Below are 20,812 nucleotides of genomic sequence, written 5' to 3' on the forward strand. Positions count from 1 at the left end.
GTGGCGGGCAAGCACCTCCGCTAACTTTCCATTCAACCCTGCGACTCGGGCCCCGCCCCTTCCCGCTCCCAGGCCGCCAGCCGGTATTCTTCGTGGCCACTAGGGGGCGCGCGCGACCCAATGTGGGCGCGGAACCACCAAGGGCCCGCCCTGTCCGGCCGCGGTCCCGCCTCTCCAGACGCCCGCCCAGTCCGCCGCGGCCTCCCAGCCTCTCCTCCCCCTCGCGCCCGCGACTCCCTGTCTTCGTGTCGCGCCAGTTCCGGCCATGGGCTCCACCGCTCACCCCGTGGGGAGGTCGCTGCCGCTGCCGCTGCCGCCGCCTCCTCCGTCGCCCCCGTCGCCGCTGCTGTTGCTGCTTCCCCTCCTGCCGCTGTGGGTGGGCCTGGCGGGTCCTGGGGCCGCAGCGGACGGCAGCGAGCCGGCTGCCCGGGTGGCGCGGGGCGGAGCCCGTGCTGTGCGGGTGGACGTGAGGCTGCCGCGGCTGGACGCTCTGGTCCTGGAGGGCGTCAGGATCGGCCCTGAAGCCGACCCGGCGCCCCCGCTGGGCGGCCGCCTGCTGCTGGTGAGCCTGCCTCTGACACCCCGGCATAGACCCGGCACCCACACCGCGCCTTGCTCCTAGAAAGGAGCCCTAACAGCCCAGCCACCCCTCCCAAGGCTGCTTTGCAGGCTTCCAAAACCTGAGATGCCCTGCTCTCCATATGCGCTCCCCAGACCCTGTCCTTGCATCCTCTTGTGCCCGACCCCATCTCCCACTACCCGCCCCCCCCCACCTCACTCTGCTCATTGATCCTTGCTACACAGATGGACATCGTGGATACTGAGCAAGAGGTGCCCGTAGAAGGCTGGATTGCAGTGGCATATGTGGGCAAGGAGCAGGAAGCCCAGTTCCACCAGGAGAATCAGGGCAGTGGTGCCCAGGCCTATCCCAAGGCCCTGGTCCAGCAGGTGCAGAGGCTTTGTGAGGGAGGGAGTTGGGGGGAAAGGTTCCCAAGTTATCTGCTAGAGCCAAGCCACCCTAAGGAGAATCCCTTGGCCTGTGTTCCTTAGGGAACTGCAGTTCGAGAACCAGGCTGTACTGTGTGAAACCAGGGAAGTGGGAGAAGGCTCCTAGTTGCTCTGGAATCTGTATCATTGTGAGAGGGGAGTTCTTGGAGGGCCAGGCAGAACTGCCTTGTGGGAACCAGGGAAAGGGCAGTTATTTGGATTGTACAGAGCAGGAAGTATGAGAGCTTTTGCCCTTGACCTCAAGAAGCTTATAGCTCTTCCAGAGGAGAGGCTTACAGCAGAAAGGAGAGCTAAGAGCAGTGGGACTGCAGGAAGTGAGACAGGTGTGACAGAGTACATGCCAGCCTCCTACCTGTCCTGCAGATGCGCCGGGCCCTGTTCCTGGGAGCCTCTGCCCTGCTGCTTCTCATCCTGAACCACAATGTGGTCCGAGAGGTAAACCAGAGAAAGCTTTGAGGGTGGGCTGTGAGGGTGAGGGAGGGGAAGGGAAGACCAGAGCCTACTGACCTCCCTGTCCCCTCTAGCTGGACATTTCCCAGCTTCTGCTCAGGCCTGTGATTGTCCTTCATTATTCTTCCAATGTCACCAAACTGTTGGAGGCACTACTGCAGTGAGTTGGGGTTTGGGATCCAGAAAAGACTGGGTCTGGGAGCCTGGGTGCTGATGCTCCCTGGCTCTCCTGCGGGTTCGGAGGACTCAGGAGCAGGGCGGCTGTCACCTGTCTTAAAAGTATACACTCCTGGGCTGGCAGTGAAGAGGTTGGGAAGATGGTAATAGGGTTGTGTGAGAACTGGAAAAATCAAGTGGGAAAGGACGGAACCAAAGCAGGCCTGCAGGGGAGATGTTTTGTGGATTCCACTGCAGGGCTGGGGTGGGTGAGTCTGGGTCTCCTTCTGCCTGTCTCCTTTGTTACTTTCCTTCCCAGGAGGACCCAGGCCATAGCTGAGATCACCAGTGGAGAATCCCTGTCAGCCAACATTGAGTGGAAGCTGACCCTGTGGACCACCTGTGGCCTCTCTAAGGATGGCTATGGAGGATGGCAGGACCTAGTATGCCTGGGAGGTAGTCGTGCCCAGGAGCAGGTAAGTGCAAGTGGATTCTGTTGAGTCCTAGGAGGGGCAAATCCTGCAGGGTCTCCTTGCCTTGATGGTAAGGGCAGCCTTTCCCACCTCACAGTCTGATGTGTTTAGTGACACAATGCAGGGGGCCCTTCATGAAGCATCTGGCTGAAGGTCATGTGCAGCCTGTCTAACCTGCTGTCATTATGCTGCTCTCCCACTCAGTAGTCTTCTTTGGCTCCCTATTGTTTTTAGGATAAAGTTCAAACTCCTTAGTCTGGCTTTTATAGCTCTTCTCACCACTTGACTTATTTTTCTAGCCTTTTCTCTATGCTCTGATCACCCTCTGCTATTTACTGGCCTCCACATGTGCTCTGGTCCTCTGCTTCTGGGTCTTGTTCATCCTTGGCCCTAGGCATCGATCCTTTTTTTCTCCATCTCCATAGGGCCCAGTCCAGCAGCACCCTCACAGATCATACTGCCTGCCTGCTTTGGACTGCTCCTCATATCCTCTGCTCGAGGTTCTCTCCCTCTGAGGAGAGAGGTTCCCTCCTCTCCCTCAGGGTAGCCCACCCTGTTTGTGTTAGGAAGCATGGAATATGTTCTCTTTGTCTATAGATTTACAAATGTTTGACATGAAGGGGCTCAAAAGTATCCATTAGCATTTCTCGAACCCTGTATCTATGCTAGGCAAGCATGCCTGATGAGCAGCCATTAGCAGGTGTCATCAGCATGGGCTTTAAATGTTCAGCAGCTTCAAATCAGGCAGACTGGGCTCAAATCTTGGCTTTAAAATCTTAGCTGATGAGGCCGGGGATTTAGCTCAGTGGTGTGAGCGCCTGCCTGGCAAGTGCAAGGTTGAATTCAATCCCTGGTACAAAAAAAAAAACCTTAGCTGAGTGATCATACATCAAGTGTTTAAGCTCTCTGGTCTCATGTTCCTCATTTGTGAGTAGGAATAGTACAGTATACATATTGAGATATATGTATCTCCCTACTGGGCATCCAATACAGATCTTTGGACAGGGTAGGGATTTGATGTAGGGCTGAAGAAAAGTCAGCTGGGGAAGAAGAGGAGCAAACCAAGGAATGGGCTTCAGGAGGCCTGAAGTTTTGTTGTTGTTGTTTTGGTACTGGGAATCAAAGCCATGACCTCCTGCTTGCCAGGCTGGTGTTGTGCCACTGAGCTATATCCCCAGCCAGGCCAGGAGTTGAGAATGTCTACAGTCTGCAGTTAGGACTGGCTGATAAGAAGGCAAAGCTGAACAGCCCTGGGCATACTGCTAGCCAGGGTGGGCCTGGTCCATATGAGTATTAGGTGGCCATGGAAGCCGAGGTGGCCAAAGGGCAGCTGCACAAGCATCTCAGCTAGCTGGCCTGATAGGTACTAGACCCTCAGCCCTGACACCTGGGCCCAGGTGCCATCCTGAGCCAGCCTCTTAGTAGTCTTTGGGAATCCAGAGCTGGATACCTATGTATCAGGAAGCTCAGACCAACGACATTCTTGATAACAAGCCCCACCCACACCCTCCTGCCTTTCCTAGGGGGCCACACACACACACACACACCCCGCCACAGCCAGGTGCACTGAGCTTGGATGTTCCAAAGCAGACTGTGCCCTGGAGAGTTCATGCTGTAGTGGCCACTCAGCAAGTCCTGCCCTGTGTCAGCCTGTTTCAGAACACAATGGTACACAGAACAGGGCAGCTGTAGTACTGGGCTCATAGGACCCAAACTGGGGAGTGGATAAGCTATAAATATTGTTCTTCTAGAGTAAGGGCTGAGCTGGTAGTGGGCACAAGAGTCTCCAGATTATAACAAAGGCACCTGAGCTCAGCCTAGGGTTTGAGGGGAGCTTCCCAGATCAGGTGCCAATACCCCAGTGAGACAGGAGGGAAAATGGGGGCAGGTGCATAGACCTCTCTCAGTAATGGTCCCCAAAATACCTCCACCTCAAGAAAAGCAATGTCTTGTAGCACTAGCATTCCCCAACCTGGTTTAGAGTAATGCCTTTTTATCATGAAAAATATTTCTTATCTCTTCCTGTCATGATGGGAGTTGAACTTTAGCATTCTTTGTTGGCAGAGAGCAAGCACCAGGAGTGCTGAAAGCTTTTAAGTGAATGTGTTTATTAGTCATAACACATCTATTGGCTGTGTGAAATAAGCTTGCCTGTGTGGGAGAGCATGTCTGTCTTACTGTGCCACGTCATTTCCTGAGCTAGTTCTTCAGTGGCCAAAATCTAGAGCCACACTGCATGTGGTGGGAGCTAAGTCAAGATCAGTGCAGTTCCCCTAGCAATCGGAAGCCCCTTGGTCATTTTACAATGACCTCTCAGTTGTGTTTCCCAATTCTAGTCCACAATTGAGCTGCTAGATGGAAGTGAGTGGCGGATAGTACAGCCCAAGAAAGCAGACCAGGAGGAAGTGCAGGATAAGGATGGGGTAGGAGCGTGCGAGACAAATGTGGCTGTCCTTGCACCAGAGTGAAGCAAAGGCAGCTGGGACAGATCCTGAGGAGGACAAGGGTGGGAAGGACAAGGACTTGGAAGAAGGAATCCAAGAGTCCACAGAGGCCTTTGATGCATGTGACTTCCCTGTTCATGGGGGTGGGTGCTCCCAAGGGAAATACAAGGAGTGGCTCCAGCACCCCTGACAGCTGCTTCCCTTCCCTAGAAGCCCCTGCAGCAGCTGTGGAATGCCATTCTGATGGTGGCCATGCTCCTGTGCACAGGACTTGTGGTCCAAGCTCAGCGGCAGGCATCACGACAGAGTCAACAGGAGCCTGGAGGCCAGGTGGGAACCAGATCACAGGAACCCTGGTACCCCCAGCCCTCAGGCCTATGAGACTGTGGCCGTCCTCTTGCCACAGGTGGACCTTTTCAAGCGCCGTGTGGTGCGGAGACTTGCCTCCCTCAAGACCCGGCGCTGCCGCCTGAGCAGAGCAGCACAGGGCCTTGCAGAGCCTGGCACTGAGACCTGTGCAGTGTGTCTGGATTACTTTTATAACAAGCAGGTTAGTGGCCTTGGCAAGACGAGCCATCAGCTGAGCTGTGACTTCCCCCACTCTATTCTTGGGCAACCTTGGGACCACCCCAACCAGGCCCTCTGCTTTCTGAGCAGGACTACAAACCAGAATGAGGTTGGGCCAGCAAGTAGAGGTTGGGGGAATAGGGTCTAAGAGGATTCAGTTTCCCAACTTAAGTGAGGGGTATGGGCCCAGACTTCCCACTTGGAGCCCTGCTCCTTGACTTGAGCCCCTCTCCCATCCCTGTAGTGGCTCCGGGTGCTGCCCTGCAAGCATGAATTCCACCGAGACTGCGTGGACCCCTGGCTGATGCTCCAGCAGACCTGCCCACTGTGCAAATTCAACGTCCTGGGTAAGTAAGCACTGGGGTGGCACCCTTAGGCCCCCGTGGCTGTCCCAGTGGCCCTACCTAATGTCTCCCCTCCCTTTCTTCCTCCTCCTCCCCTGCAGGGAACTGCTACTCAGATGACTAACTGCCCCACTGGGGATTCTGTGTGCAGGAACAGAGCCTTCCGCTGTATCCGGCCCTTAGCCTGGGCTCCTGGACAGAACAGTGGAATGGACAGGGCAGTCAGCCCTACAAGTGGAGGAAGGATGTGGGTCCCAGCATACCATGCTGGGAAGCAGCCCTGGCCAAACATGCAAGGCCAGGACCCACTAGGCCAGGGTGAGAAGTCACTTTGTGGCCCTTTTCTCCAATCTTGGGATATGTGCAGCTTCTGGGACACTGTAGAGAAAGTATGGGACCAGTGTAGCCAGGATCCCTGCAAGCTGGGGTTGCAGTGGCTATCTTATGCTTATTTATTGGGGGAGGGGTGGACTGAGGAACAGGCTGTCTGGCCTTGGGGCACCCTGGCTTATCTCTCAAGATAGTCTTTTATTTTGTTTTGTTACTGGGGGATCCAACTCATGACCTCATGCTTGCTAGGCAGGCACTTATGCCACTGAGCTAAATCCCCAGCCCTCAAGATAGTCTTAATTAAGGCTGTTATGTTAAACCCAGAGACCCCTCTACCACTTGCTGTCCTCGGTCATTGGGCACTGGGAGTCACAGACCCTGCTGCTGTCCATCTGGGCTCCCAACCCAGACCTGGCTGGGATGAGGCCTTAGAATCTACCCAGTCTTTTACTTCTTGGTTGAGCTGTGTTACTCACCAAGATACAGTACTTGAAGCCACAGGATAAATGTGGTGCATCTTCCAAGGGCATCCATTTTTTTTAAGAGTTGGGAATGGGAAGTTTTAGTAGTAAAATAAAAATGGGTATATTTTAACATAAGATACAAAGTTTATGTGCATGTTTTAAGATTTTTTTTAAAAGTTGCTTTGGGTTTTACTGCCCGTGGTAGGTGAAATTCTCAGATGACTCTTCAAAACCCCCACTCCCACTCCACCACGAACACTCTCTATATAATCTATGGGATGGTGACTGTCACATAAACCCATTATGTGGCTGGTCGAAGTCAGGGACATGAAGCACAAAGGGGATTCAATGCTACAACATTTTCTGGTGCTCACTTGAAGATGGAAGGGCCATGAGGTAAGGAAGATGGAAATGGAGACCTCAGTCCTACAGCCATGAGGACTGCATTCTGCCAGCAACCAGAATGAGCTTGGAAGATTATTACCCAGGGCTAACAGAAAGAAACACGCCCTGGATTTCAGCCTTGAACCCTAAACCAAGAACCCAGCCGTGCAGGGCCTGGACTTCTGATTTGCAGAACTGTTAGCTGACAAATGGGTGTCATGTTGGGAGAGGCCTGGGAGTCATTCAGCTGTGAGAGGGCTTCTCTCTGAACTTGGGCCAGACCATCTGCTCAAGGAGCCACCCTTAATGGCTGGCTCTCCCCTTGGGGCTGGGCTGGGGAATCCCAGCCTCTTCAAGAACCCTGGGACTTGTCAGAAGCCAGAGTTAGGAAGACTTAACAGTGCCAGCCGTGCTACATATGTGGACCCCTTGATCCTTCTCTGTAAACTTCAGTGTTCCACCACCTGGTGGTCTCCTTACCATCTTCACCAGGGAAAATGCAATAGAAGGCTGAGAGCCAGCCTGAGAAATTCTTACTGAGGAGGGCTGGGGGGTGTAGCTCAGTGGCAGACTGTTTGTCTAGCATGCATAAGGCCATACGTTTAATCCCTGGTACTAGAAAAAAAAAGTCCTCAGTGAACTTATGTTTCACAGATAAAGGGAAAATTGACGGCGCCAGGTCTTCCTTCTTGAGGACAATGACCACTGTGTGTCAGGGGTGCTTCATGACATGAGTGCCCAGCCACATGGCACCCTAGGTTGAATAGGCCCCAGGGTCTAGGTCTAGTAAAGTCAGGACTGGCTAAACTCTCCAAACACCTGGCCCTACCTTTGGTGGCCTCTTTGGTTCTGACCTTCAGGATGTACAAAACTCCTTTGTGAGTTCCTTGGTGAAAGGATTCCTGGTGCTCTTGAGTCCTTAATGTCTCCAGGCCCAAGTTTAAAGCCAGGGTGGGAGGCTGAAGGTGTCACTGTCCTCTGCCTGCTTTGGTGCACCATGAGCCAAGATCCTGGCCTTGGATTCCTTACTTGCTTCAGATGTCCTTGCTGGCCCTTCCCCAGTATAATGTTACTCTGACACGGGTGCCAGACTGTGTTCAGCTTTGCCCCTTGACCCTTGCCATGATAGTGGAAGGTCTGCCCTTCACCTGGCCCAGGTACTAGAAGCTTCTTTCTGCCCTTGATGTGTTCTCTCCCATAACCCACCCAGATGGGGCAGAAGGCTCCTCCTTACCGAGGACCCACAGTGCCAGGTCTCTGCTGGCCATGTCTTTCCTGACCAAGGTCCTGCAAAGGGAAGGAAGGACTATCCCCCCAGTTCAACCATGCTGTCAGGCCAAGAATGCTATAGGAAGATGGCTGGGGCTTTATTCCATTGGGAAGTTGCCAGCCACCTGCCCTGCAGCCCCATCTCAGCTGCAAGTTATGTGGGCCGCTCCTGGGACTGTTGTGCAGAGCTTGCTTGGCCCGGATTTGGTGAGAGTCTCTTCCTCAGCCTGGCCAAGGCCCGGATGGGATTCTGACAGATAGCAGAGTGAGTCACATCCTCGAGGGAAGAATTGCTGGGCTGCTGAGGAGAGGATCTTTGGGGATGACCTGGTGGGGTCTTGCCTGTGCTGCCCATCCTGCTGCTAGGAAGGTGCCGTCTGCTCAGGGGCCTGAGGACCAGTTTACAAGATCCCCTATAAGTGAGGGGGAATGCCACCCATCTGCCCTCCCTTGGGCAAAGCCTTGCTTACCTTGGGGAGATTCTCTGGGCCTGGGCCAAAGGTGCTGTTCTCTGGGTGCCCTTGCCAGGAATGGACCACAGCTGATCCTGTGGGATGAGCTGCGAAGAAAGCCAAGCTCAGAAGGGCCTATGAGCCCCCTCCCCACTGCAGAGAAGGTCTCACAGTAGGAATGGAGGGAGAGCCCAAACTCATACCTTTCCACTTAAGGGGCAGGGAAAGCTAGCTAGGGCTTCTTCAGCTGCAAACTCTTGGGCAGGCAACACATGTGGGAAAGTTCTGAGAAGGCTCCCAGTTGCACTTAAAGGTGCAAAGGGCTCTAGGTCTATTTGGAGCCAGAAGGCACTGAATCTGTAATATCTTCACACCTTCTTGATGTGTGGTAGAAGTTTCACAAAAGCACAACGTAAATCCACATGCCATGAGGCCTGCTCTCAGCTCTTGACAGGTTCCTCTTCTGGGGAGGGGCCTCCTCCAATCCCCTAAAGTCTACCCACACGTCTACCTTGAGGCCCCCCTGCTCGGCCACTTGACGGATTTTGGATAGCATTGACTGGAGCTGACCATTCTCCTCCTGCAGGACCCGGATGCGGATGTTATTAGCCTGTATTTGCCCCTCCATGTCATCTGTGACGTTGCCAGAGCCTGTGGGGACATGATATAGTACTTGGGACCCTGCCTTACCCAGGTTAGCCTGTGTCCAAGGGACAGACCTCAGAGGCCAGGCACAGGCAGCTGGATAGTACACTGGACCTCCCATCACATCTTCCTCCTCTTGAAGCTTTGTTCCCTTTCCCTGTTTCCCCATCTGCTGTGAAGGTGACAGCACTGTCATCACTGAATAAGAGCACTGTGTGAGCCTAGAACTCATGATGATTTGGCAAATTATCAAGAGTGAATCTTATCCTCATTGAGAGAGAGAATGAATATGAATCTTCCAAGCTACCTGTTTGGGCAAGCCAGAGAGACAGTGAGTTGTCCAAAGAGTCACAAGAATTCAGGCAGCTCTGGAAATGAGTCACAAGAATTCAGCAAGGATGTTCTTTCCTATGCTATGGGGATGGATACTTACTTCCAGCTCTCTAAACTTTGGCATGTTCTGGTTCTGTTTTCTGCTTTATTTTATTATTATTATTATTATTATTATTATTATTATTATTTTGTCTTTTTCATTTTTATCGGTACCAGGGATCGAACTCACGACTGCCTGCTTGCAAGGCAGGTACTTATGCCGCTGAGCTAAATCCCCAGTCCCTCTGCTTTATAAAAAATGGATTGCTGCTTGCCTGATAGGACAGTTGTGAGGTGACAGAAGGGTCTGCCACATTAGGAATGATGACTTGTGACCACTAAATAACAGAAAATCTTCCTGGCAGCTCTGAGAAGGGATTCATCACAGGGATTTAGAGGGCTGGGAGCAAAACTCAGAATATCTGACATCTGCTTCTGAGCCAGTGCAGGTACCTAGCACTCCTAACTATGGGGATCACAACAGCACCCTGCCTTGTGGCATGGGGAGGGACACAGGGAAGTCAACCAAGGACTGCCATGGTAAATGGTGAAGTATGTACCCTAAAGGTAATCAGACCTATGATTAGGCAGCTTTGACAACCAAGGGCAGTCACCTTACCTCTGGACTTCCATTTCCCCTCTGCATAAAGGGATGGACAACACAGGAAGCACCTGCACGCTGACTGTCCACCACCCCACTAGTTGTCCTTCCCAGCTGAACCCTCAGCTGTCTGCCCAGGCCCTCTTATGCCCTAGATGTCAAGCTCAGGCCCTTACTTTTTATTTGGGCCTCCATGGGCCTGTGCAGGTCAGGGAAGGTCACCAGCAGCCGCTCCTGCTCCCTCAGCTCTGCCATCTCCTGTTGCAGGTCCAATATGGTCAGCCGCAGGTCTGTTGTCACCTGTTCCAGGTCCTGCTTCTCCCGCTGCAGGCTCTGCAGCAGCTCCTGAGGTATGGAGAGGCTCAGACCTGGCCCCAGCATGGCTCCTGGCTCCCTCCTCCCCTGGGGACACCACCCCACCCCCAGGCACAGGATAGACATGCAGGGGCTCAGCAGGTTAGAGGCTCCTCTGCTGAAAGGGAAGGATCATCCCCACCCTCAACCTGTCCACTTGCACCTGCTGGGCCTGGAGCTGGCACTGTCCCTGGTCCTTCTCACTCTGTAGGCTTTGGAGCTGCTCCTCCATCTGGGCCCGCTGGCCCTCAGCCTCATCCAGACCTCTCTGCAGCTCTTCACGCTCCTGGTCCAGGCTGTCCAGCTGCTGAAGCAGGGCCCGCTGTTTGGTCTGCAAGGACTAGTGAAAACAGATGGGGTGTGAGGCCCTCAGGGCTAGGCCAACAGCCAGATGGGATGAAAGAGGCTACAGTATTCCTGTCCCTCTGAACCTCCGTTTATGGCTCACATCTGTGGGGAGACCACACACACCTAAAGGGGGAGAGGTGGAAGGAAGACAGCAGCAGATACACACCAGCCTGGTTTAGGCTTGGGCCTGCAGCTTGCAGACCCCACTCTCTTGGAAGACAGTTGGCTGAGCGTGGCAGCCACATCCACACACACACTCCCACACACTTCTTTCCAGTTGGATATAGTCCCCACTACAAGAATTCTGGGAAATAAACTTCTTCTTACATCTTCAGTGGTACATTAGCCAGTCATTAAAATCTACATTGCCAACATTCACTGAGTATAAAGCAGGAAAAAACAGTGGGGTTCTGCTGTGAATCCTGGCTTCATCTCCTGCTACCTGTGTGGCCTGAGCCTACTTCCTTCACAGCCTCAGTTTCCCCGTTTATGAAATGCAAATGACAGGAGTATCTCCCTCCTCTTGTGATGGCAGGGATCAAGGACAGGGCTGCCCACACAGGCTAAACCTCAGTATCTGTGCATTGGGCCTTACCTCCTGGTGGCGAACCATGCTGTCCACACGGGCCTTCTCCTTGTCGAGCTCTGTGCTGGCCCATCGGATCTGCTGGCCGGCTCCATCCAGCCGCCCTGCCAGCAGCTGTACCTGCTCCTCTAGCTGCTGCACTTGCCTCTCTGCTGCCACCCTGTGCTCAACTTCCTCCTGCAGCTGCTGAACTTTTGGCTCTGCAGGATTGAGTGAGTAGGCATTGGGGCCAGGGCAAGCAAGTAAGTCCCTGCACTGCCCCAGACCTAGGAAGGGATCCAAGGGGAGGTCCCCATCATATCTCTGAGCTTTAGTGTTCTCAGTGCAACATGGGGCTCTGGACCCCTTAGAGGGTCTGGAAGAAAAGTGTCCTTTGGGAAGGAGGTAGCACATAAGCTTAGGTGGTTGCCTGACAGTACTGGGTCACCCTACTATAGCAATCCTTCTCTTTGTCTCAGAAATGTGGGAGACAGAGATGCAAGACACTTGTCCAGCCACATCACTGGACTGAGACATGGCACAGGGATATAAAACAGGGCTTCTTACCCATGGACTGCACGGACTCCTGCTGCTGCTTTAGCTCTCCCTTGAGGTTGGTCACCTGCATCTTTAGATCATGTATTTCTGTAGCAGCCAAAAGAAAGGCCGTTCAGGGTGGCCCCTTGGCCTGACCAGGAACCCTCATTCTCAGAGCACCCTGCAGAATGGAGGCAGCTATGCTATGTGGAGAGGCCACAAAGGAACACTGAGGAGGTGTGCAGGTCCCTGGGACCTTGTCCTGCCTCTCACTGGCTGGCTGCCACATGCTGATATCTCTTTGGGCCATGATGTCCTCCATACAAGCAATGGCGAGGCTTGGGAAGGGCAGTGACTTGCTCTAACCCTCCAAGACTCACAACATAGTAAGTCCTGGAAGCTTTTAGTATTGTTGCTTTTGCCTGATAGTTTCTGTCAAAGCCAAAAAGACTGCTCTGGTGGGGTGCAGAAGCCAGAATAAGCTCCTAGAAGTAACCCTCAGTGATGGCCGAGAGAAGTGGATTAGTAACCCAGCTCTCTCCCTCTTTGAAGGGGACAACCAAGGCACACAGGCTACCCACTGTTTGCTGGTGTACCCCAGTGGGTATGAGCTCCAGCACGGAGTGGTATTCTTAATAGCCGTATCGTGTGACCCTTGGATCGGGAGGCTCAGGAGTTCACCAGTTAGACTGACACATCCTTTACTGCCTTTCTTTCCTTGCCTATTGCCCACTCCCCAGTCTATGTTTCTTCATATAAACCACTGGTACTGGTCTCATGTCACAGGGTAGAGCAGGGCCCTTGGGCACTGAGTATCTGGCTTCTGAGGTACAGACCTGCAAGCAGTTGCTGCCTGTCACACTCCCACTTGGTCAGGCACCGCTTGGATTCCTCCTCCTGCCGTTGCCGCTCACCCTGTTCCTGCCGCAAGTCCTGCTCCAACCTGCCCACCTGCTTCTTCAGGCCATCCTTCTGCCTCTCAGATTCCTCCAGCTGGGCCCTAAGAGGCCCAACAAGCTGAGAGAGAGTCCCTATGTGCTTACTGAGGCGTGTCAGGTCTTTGCTCTGCTTTTCTGCCCAGTGGCTCATGGTGGCAGCTGGTAAAGGCCTGATCCCCATGCTGTCCTGCACCAGCTGCTGGAACTGGCCCAAGGATGAAGGCAAGCTCTGGCTCTGACAAAGGCTGATGACCACCTTGCTCACTTCCCACAGGCTTCCCTGGACACTGGTGCATGCATCACAGGGCACCAAGGCTGTTTCAATGGTCTGGGAGTGGACGCTCTTGGTGTTCTCAGAGGTCCCGGCTGGGGACTTTAGGGCGGTGGGGATGCTCTGCGGCCTTTGGCAGGTCTGGTGTGAGCCTAATGTTGGAGAGGGAGGCTTGATCAACTTGGCAGTAACACTTTCAGAGCTCCCAGATGACTTGCCCTTGGCTGTGGGCTTAGAGGTAGGAGTTTCCCCTTGGTTTATCCTTTTCTGGGGTCAAGAAAAGAAAGTAAATCAGGTGAGACAGATGGGTCTGTAAGATGTCTGGTTCCCTAGGGATGTTCTATGACAGCCTTTAATACTCAGATGCTTTGGATGATATCTGACACCTATACAAATAGGAAAGAACTTTCTCCCTCTTTTCCTATGACTCAATTTACCAAACCCACCTCTGGCTTGATGTATGTGTGGTCCTGGGACAGTGACAGTGACAGCTACTGGTTAGTAGGCCCTTGCTTGCTTTCATACCACCATAACCACCCTTGGTTTTAGTTTCCTTCCCCTCCTGGTGATAGCTGTCCTTCTCCACTGGGTGGTAGTGGGGATTACAAAATAACCTGTAACAAATGGGACTCCTATTCCCCCTCACTGTACAGAGGGCCAGCGCTAGGATTTTTTCAGAGTCTCAAAGATAAGTGACAGCTCTAGGAACCTCAGACACAACGGCCAAGGCCTGTGTTTGCAACAACTATGTCATGTGAGTCCTGACCAGGAGGCTCAGGAGTTCACACCACTCCTCACAGACAGAGGGGAGCCAGGGAAGGAGGCAGTGCACAGTGATGCACTGGAAAGCCAGGGCAAGGTGTGAGGTGATCACAGCCAGGGCTGGGCTGACCCACCTGGGAGGCTGTCGGTTGACAGAGCATGCCTAGCCTCAGCAGGCTGTTCCAGAAGCATCGTACTGTGAGCCCCACAGACATGCAGGGCCCCGCAGCCTGGGTAGGAGGCATCACCTTCTCTGAGGCTAGGTTTTCCAGGTAGCTGGCACAGCTCTGAAGAAGCAACAGGAGCCTATGGGCAGAAATGGCAAGGTAGGCTGCGCCTGGGGTCAGTGTGTCCTCATACCACAAAACTGGCAGTTTCTAGCCTAGATATAAGGGACTCAGAGAGTCTCAACATGCTCTGCCAAACCGTCTTTATCACAATCTAGGGGCTACTTCCTACAGGAAGCCCTTCTTGACTCCAAGTTTGATTCAAGGGTCTCTTCTAGGCCTTCTTGGTGGCAGCACTTCTGTCTAGCTGTTCCCCAGGAAGTGCAGGCTTGGGCAGACCAGAAAGGGTTGGGCAGGATACTCCTAGCTAAGGTGCAGAATAATGCAAAGCCATATAGGTTGGAAGATGTATTGTTTGTTTGTTTGTTTTGTTTTTTTGGTATCAGGGAGCAAACTCACAACTCATGCTTGCCAGACAGGCACTTGTGGCGCTCAGCTATATCCCCAGCCCCAGGAAAGTGTACTCTATACTCATGTCTCACAGCCCATTGTGGGTTATAAAGGGTGCTTTCATACCAAGAGCTCCTCTAAGCCTCAGAGTAGTAACCCTGCCTTCTCCACCCCCAAGCAGGTCATCCTGCAAGGTCCCTGCTGCCTAGCAGGCTCTCATGGCTTTACTGGCATGAAAGATATTTGAGAACTGGGTTGTGATATCCAGAAAGCAGAAGGCTGATGGTCATGTTAACTTCATTATTGTTATTGCTGTTGCTGTTCCAGCTGTTAATATTACTTTGATTCTGCTGTTATCACCATCATCATCATCACCATCACCATCATTATTATTTTGGTAGCACTAGGGATTATATTCCCAGCCCTTTTAATCTTTTCTTTCTTTCTTTTTCCTTTTGGTACCAGGGATTGAACTCATGACCTTGCACTTGCCAGGCAGGTGTTTAGGCTGCTGAGCCAAATCCCTGGCCCCTTTTTATCTTTGAAGACAGCGCCTTGCTAAATTGCTAAGTTGCCCGGGCTGAGCTTGAACTTGTGACCCTCCTGTCTCAGTCTCCCAGAGTGCTGGGATTACAGGAATGTACATGTATTATTATATTTTGTGATGCAGGCAATGGAACCCAGGGCCTCATACAGGTGCTCTATCACTGAGCTGCATCCTCTGGCCAACAGGCCTTTAACAGACAGCAACAGCACAGAAGGGCTGCAACTGCAGAGAATTCAGTAGCTTTTCCCCAGCAGGGCTGGGAGTTGGACAAACACATCTCCTGTCTGGTCTTGTGAGGGGTAGGGGGAACAACACAAACCACAAGAAAAGAAAAAACAGCCTGGGATGGAAACACCGAGTAGCTGCTCTACAGTCCCAGATACACAGAAACCTGAGGAGCAGCAGTCAGAGCTGCAGTACCCTGGGGACCGAAAAGGCCAGGCGGCAGCTCCACTCCCTAAGGCAAACAGGATGGGACAGCATAGCACACAGCACAGTATGTGACACAATAAAAGGTGAGGGAACAGCAAGGCATGGTAGTGCATGACAGTAATCCCAGCACTGTGAGAGGGTGAGGCAGGCAAACTGCAAGCTCAAGCCTAGTCTAGGCAATTTAGCAACTTAGTGAATTTGCTGTCTCAAAAATTAAAAAAAAAAGGGGGGGGGCAGCTCGATGTGAAGGCCCTTGGTTGAATCCTCAGTACCAATTTTTTTTTTTTAAAGGTGATTAACTCTGGAGGGTCCTGAGCTGATCTGGCTCCTAACAGGTATTCAGTCCATGGTAATTATTGTTACTACATTGTTACTATCACTAGAAGGGGCTTCTGTGGCTGCTACTGCTGTAAGAAGCAAGTGGCAGCACCCTGAAATGGCCAGCTTCAGTCTAGGTCCTCACCTGTCAATGACCAGCTCCAGCAGCACAGCATGAGACAGCTGTGTGAACTCAGGGTCACCTGGTACATGGTCATAGTGCTCCAGCAGAGCCACCATGTCGAGGTCACAGGCTACACGGTCAGGGAACTTCCAGGAGGGGAAGCGCACAGGTCCGGCACGGGAGAACACATCCACAATGGTGCCCTGCAAGTCGGTGAGATCCTTGCGCAGGCTGTCCATGCAGGACTGGCTGCCTAGCAGGTGCGCCATTCCCACAGCTCCTGGGGCAGGCAGAGAGGAGCTTGGTTAGCCAGAGAGACATGGGTGTTACTGGAGGAGTCTTCGGAAACCTAATCTACCGGGTTGCTCCTTAGCAGACACTCGGCCTCGACCTTGGGAGAAGTCTTAATTATCTGGATGACAGTTTCTCTCCCTGTGAGCTCATGAATTGTCACCTATGGGACACTGGCAAGCAGGGCTGAGAGGCCTGAGGACCAGCCTGTGCCAAGTGCTGGGAAGCTCAGAGACACCCAGGCCTGGTCCCTGAGGATGAAATGGGTTCTTGTTCTCCACGGACAATGGGCTCTGACCTCACCTTTCACAGGTGCCTGCCTGTGAAGCTATAGCCATCGACTGGTGTCTGGCTCTTGAACTGGCCTGCAGGCTCCAGGGCTCATCCAGGTGCCTGGCTTTCTATCCTCACTGCAGGTCTGACCTCAAGCAGCCCTCCAGTCCCTGGAATGGATGAAGGTGACAGTGAGTGACCACAGACAGGCAGGAATTCTTTGGGGATAGGGTGGAGGCTGCCTAGGAAAGAGGGGAGGGTATTTCAGGATGGAAGAGTACAGTAAGTTATATCCCCAGCTCCGTTTTTGTTTTTTTGTTTTGTTTTGTTTTGTTTTGGTTTTTTTTTTTTTTTTTTGGTCTTTTTCCTTTTTATCGGTACCAGGGATTGAACTCACGACTGCCTGCTTGCAAGGCAGGTGCTTTATGCTGTTGAGCTAAATCCCCAGCCCCTCCCAGCTCCTTTTTATTTTTCACTGTGAACAATGAGTTACTACTAAGTTACTAAATTGTCCAGGTTGGGCTTGAACTTGCAATCTTTCTGCCTCAGCTTTGCAGAGGGCTGGGATTATAGGTTATCACTGCACTGGGCCTTGACCCTTTTGTTTTTAAATTGCCAAGGCTGTCCTCAAATTTGAAATCTCCTACCTCAGCCTCCTAAGTACCTATTACAGGTATGCACTATTGAGCCCAGTTGCCTTTTTTTTAAGTCACAAAGTCCAGTATTTATTTGATCTTTATGACAAATCTCAATCTGTACCAGACAGTATCTCAAATGTTTGAATGCCGCACGGGCTGGTATAGAGGATCAGACATGTGTGTTCCGTTAGCAAACAGGGACTGAGTATCCACCACCTGCTGGGTATGTATCAAGACTAGGGAGCTGGGAAGCTGGGCATGGTGGCACATGCCTGAAATCCCAGTACTCAAGAGACTGAGGCAAGAGGATTTCTGAGAGTTCAAGGACAGCCTGGGCTACAAAGTAAATTCAAGGCCAGTTTGAACTGCACCGTGAAACCCTGTCTCAAAAAAGACTAAGGAGCCAGTAATCCCAGCACTAAGGCAGGAGGATTGCTGCAAATATAAGGCCAGCCTGGGCTACACAGTGAGTTGAAGGCCACCCTGAACTACACCATAGCAAGACTGCCTCAAAAAAACCCACAAAACAAAACAAAGACTAGGGCAAAAGCAGGGCATATATAACTCTGTCCTCTGGGAACTAGCCACTATGTCTAAAGGTCTTTACAAACAGTAAACTTGGATGAATCAGCTTTACCCACCACAAAGAAAGCCATGTTTATTGGTATTTGTGTACACACACGAACACATAAATGTTTGCACCCTACACACACCCTGTTTTGGCAACTGTCTACTGAGGTACTACTGCCCAAGAGATTTTGTGTCCCAAAGGAGTGAAATGGAAACAAAGAAAAAAAACAGACCAAAACATTTTAGTTTCCTCCCTGGAATGGGCATCAAGGGAACAAATAAAGCAAGTGAAAAGCTCCTCTGGGAGAAAGTAGGCATAACACCTAGATTGTTAATAAGCTTGCTTATGAAGGTTTATAAAAGCCTCACTGATCTGTTCACCTTCAAATAAGGTACTAGCAACCTGGAATGGTGGTGCACACCTATAAATCCCAGCAGTCAGAGACAGAAGCAAGAGGATTGCAATTTTGAGCCCAGACTGTGCCAGTTTAACAGGACCCCATCTCAAAAACTAAAAGGGTTTGGAATGTAGCTCAATCTAAAGGCCCTAGCTTCTATCCCCAGCACCAAAAAAAGAAAACAAAATAAAAAAAATAACAAAACAAAAACACCCACTACGGGGCCACAACATAGGGCCATCTCACATACCAACTGACTCCCATTCTGGTTCAGACACAGCAGCAAATGCCAAAGCGTCAAGAATATCCAAGGTTACCTATAATCTCAGCAAACTAGGAGGCTAATTCGGGGGATCACAAGTTCAAGCCCCTCCTGGCCAATTTAGAAATTTAGTGAAATTTAGTCTGGGGAGATAGCTCAGTGGAAGGCCCTGGGTTCAATCCCTAGTACAAGAAAAAAAAAAAGTAGAGAAGGGGAGGAGAAGGGAGAGAAGGGAGAGTATGAGGGGAGGGGAGGGGAAAGGAGAGGACAGGAAAAGAAGTACAAGGTTATATTTTGTGGAGTTTTCCTGAAAACGGAAGTTATGCAGATGCATAAGTCTGAGGAGCACTTAGGCACATATGAAGTAAATGAGCATTTAACATTCTCTGTATTCCTAGGTCCTGAGCAGAACCCTCAGCCCTGACCTATACCTGTTACCACACATGTGATGGCAGTAATTTAGCCAACACTGCCCTTAGTAGGAGTAGCAGCTTACGCTACTTCCCTCTAGTACCATAGGCTCCAGGTTAAAAGTTTGACTTGCAGAAAAGAGCAGAAGCCTTTCCTCCCTTTACATTCAACATTCAAGCCCATTTTTTCTCTCAGACCTAGTACCCTACCCCACTGGTCAAGATTATGCTTACTGCCTCTGGCAAGCAGCCATTCTCTGTCTATAAAAGGAGCCAGCTGGGATAATGAACCTTTATGTCAGCATGTTATGGGGGAAAGATGCATACTCCACATCAGTCACCAGTCACCAGTGATAACCTAATCAACAGGACACGCTGACCTGGATCACTGAGTTTCTGCAGCAGGATCTGACAAAGATGGAAGAGTTGCTGTACTCAGGGCCACCTATTGTCAGTTTATGGACAAACTCTTCCCTGGTTCCACTGCCTTAAAGAAAGTTAAGCTAGAATATGAATACATCCAGAACTTCAAAATACTACATCAAGTTTTAAGAAGATGAGTGCTGACAAAATAATTCCCATTGATAAACTAGTAAAAGGAAAGTTTCAGAACTTTCCAGCCACAGGACATTTTTAATTTTTTTCAACAGTTCCTTTACTTTTTAATTTTATTTACTTATTTTAGTGGTATGAGTAATTGAGCCCAAAGACTTCACACAGAGTTACATCCCTACCCGTTTTTATTGATTTCAGATTTTTATTTTTTGTCTTTTTGAGACAGGGTCTCTCTCTGCAGTTCAGGCTGGCCTTGAGCTCACTTTGTAGCCTAGGCTGGTGTCAGACTCACAATGATCCTCCTGTCTCTGCCCTGCTGAGTGCTGGGTTACAGGTGTGAGCGAGCACACAAGGCTTGATTTCAGATTTTTAAACAGTTTCAGTTGCCCAGGCTGGTCTCAAGCTTGTGATCCCCCTGCCTGAGACACATAGAGTGCTGACATTACTGTTGGTGCCACCACGCCCATCTACTTTTTCAGCAGATGGACACACCTGCTAAAGCCACCTACATGGCAGTTGTCATGTTCTGACTTGGGATTGCTAATTGCGTGAATCTTTTGAGACACCACTGAAGGAACTGAAAACGAAGTCAAGAAGACTGACCTGAGTTCAGATTCCCACCCTGCCAACTCTGAACTTCACAATTCTCTGTACATAGGTTGCTGTAAGAAATCATTTATGATGTACTGTTTGACATATATGGTCTGGCTCTCAGTAAATGTTCAATATATTGTAGTTATCTTTTTGGCCCATCACTAACCAGAGGCACACTTCCAATCCTGCCTGCTTCTCACTCTGCTGAGATCCTGTCCTTCCTGTCCCCTCTCCTCTCCCTCTCAGCTCTAGAATGAGGACAATCAGCTTGGTGCTCCTGGCCGGACTTCAGCTTCCTTGCCGGTGAAATGGGGCATTGATAAGAGTTTCTCCCTCAAGACCCATCCCTTCCCCACTACTTCCCTCCCTCCATACTGTAGCAGGTTTATGCCACTGTTACTGTTATTAATATAGAATAATGGTAGCTAGAGCCCAGAACCATGGCTAGTACTTGTAGTACCAGCTACTCAGGAAGATGAAGCTGGACATTGCTTGGCAGACGAGGGGCAGGTGTGAAGACTGCTCTATAGGAGTCAAGACTGGGGCCTAATAAAGCAACCCAATCTGAGACAGGATGGGACCCAGAAAAAGCAGGCCCACGGAAAAGGAGTATGGGAAGTAAAGGCGTGAGCTTAAAAGGTGGGACTTTGAGGCAGTGCGCAGAAGGGGAAGGCGCTTTCCAAAGTGGGAGGTTAAGGGAGGGAGCCGTGGAAGTACGGGTCGGAGGGAGCACGAACTGGCCTGGGGAGTAAAGCGAAGTGCTGTGGCGTCCGACTGGTGGTGCAGAACATCTCACCTGTCTCCGGCGACGCCGCCCTAGGTTCTGCGTTAGGCGGGCTCAAGGAACTGCCCGTGGCGCGCCTGTCGCTGCAAGGACCGGTACCCCGGCTGCTAGACTGCTGCCATGACAACGGCGTCGCTCTGGGCCAGCCCAGGGGTGGGGCGGGAAGTACGCAAACTGAGGGGGCGGAACCGGAAGTTCGTCAGTC

At 51.5% G+C, this 20,812-nt stretch overlaps 2 protein-coding genes across 8 annotated transcripts; one reads left to right on the plus strand and one right to left on the minus strand.

The window, feature by feature from the left end:
* Positions 1-164: 164 nt before the first annotated feature.
* Positions 165-9,505, plus strand: Rnf215 (ring finger protein 215). 3 transcript variants are annotated; one of them, XM_063225955.1, is made up of 9 exons: positions 166-562; positions 805-948; positions 1,372-1,443; positions 1,533-1,618; positions 1,934-2,090; positions 4,742-4,861; positions 4,938-5,081; positions 5,343-5,445; positions 8,928-9,505. In XM_063225955.1, exons 1-9 carry the CDS (start codon positions 266-268, stop codon positions 8,948-8,950), a joined length of 1,146 nt encoding a protein of 381 aa, XP_063082025.1. In that variant the 5' UTR covers positions 166-265; the 3' UTR covers positions 8,951-9,505. The 3 variants fall into 3 exon arrangements, with proteins under 3 accessions (XP_063082026.1, XP_063082025.1, XP_003478063.1); XM_003478015.5 differs by lacking the exon at positions 8,928-9,505 and adding an exon at positions 5,544-6,379 and having other exon boundaries at positions 168-562; XM_063225956.1 differs by lacking the exons at positions 4,938-5,081; positions 8,928-9,505 and adding an exon at positions 5,544-6,379 and having other exon boundaries at positions 165-562.
* Ccdc157 (coiled-coil domain containing 157) lies at positions 7,964-20,773 on the minus strand. 5 transcript variants are annotated; one of them, XM_003478016.5, is made up of 12 exons: positions 20,620-20,773; positions 16,427-16,566; positions 15,854-16,112; positions 13,869-14,040; positions 12,600-13,239; positions 11,794-11,871; positions 11,257-11,447; positions 10,477-10,653; positions 10,136-10,304; positions 8,853-8,992; positions 8,360-8,448; positions 7,964-8,278 (listed from the first exon to the last, which is right to left on the minus strand). In XM_003478016.5, exons 3-12 carry the CDS (start codon positions 16,099-16,101, stop codon positions 8,044-8,046), a joined length of 2,139 nt encoding a protein of 712 aa, XP_003478064.1. In that variant the 5' UTR covers positions 16,102-16,112; positions 16,427-16,566; positions 20,620-20,773; the 3' UTR covers positions 7,964-8,043. The 5 variants fall into 5 exon arrangements, with proteins under 5 accessions (XP_003478064.1, XP_023416707.1, XP_063082023.1 ...); XM_023560940.2 differs by having other exon boundaries at positions 8,070-8,278; positions 8,912-8,992; XM_023560939.2 differs by lacking the exon at positions 11,794-11,871.
* Positions 20,774-20,812: the final 39 nt, after the last annotated feature.

Source organism: Cavia porcellus, unplaced genomic scaffold (assembly GCF_034190915.1).
Source record: "Cavia porcellus strain 051 isolate PalLab524CR breed Dunkin Hartley unplaced genomic scaffold, mCavPor4.1 scaffold_16, whole genome shotgun sequence".
Lineage (NCBI taxonomy): Eukaryota > Metazoa > Chordata > Mammalia > Rodentia > Caviidae > Cavia > Cavia porcellus.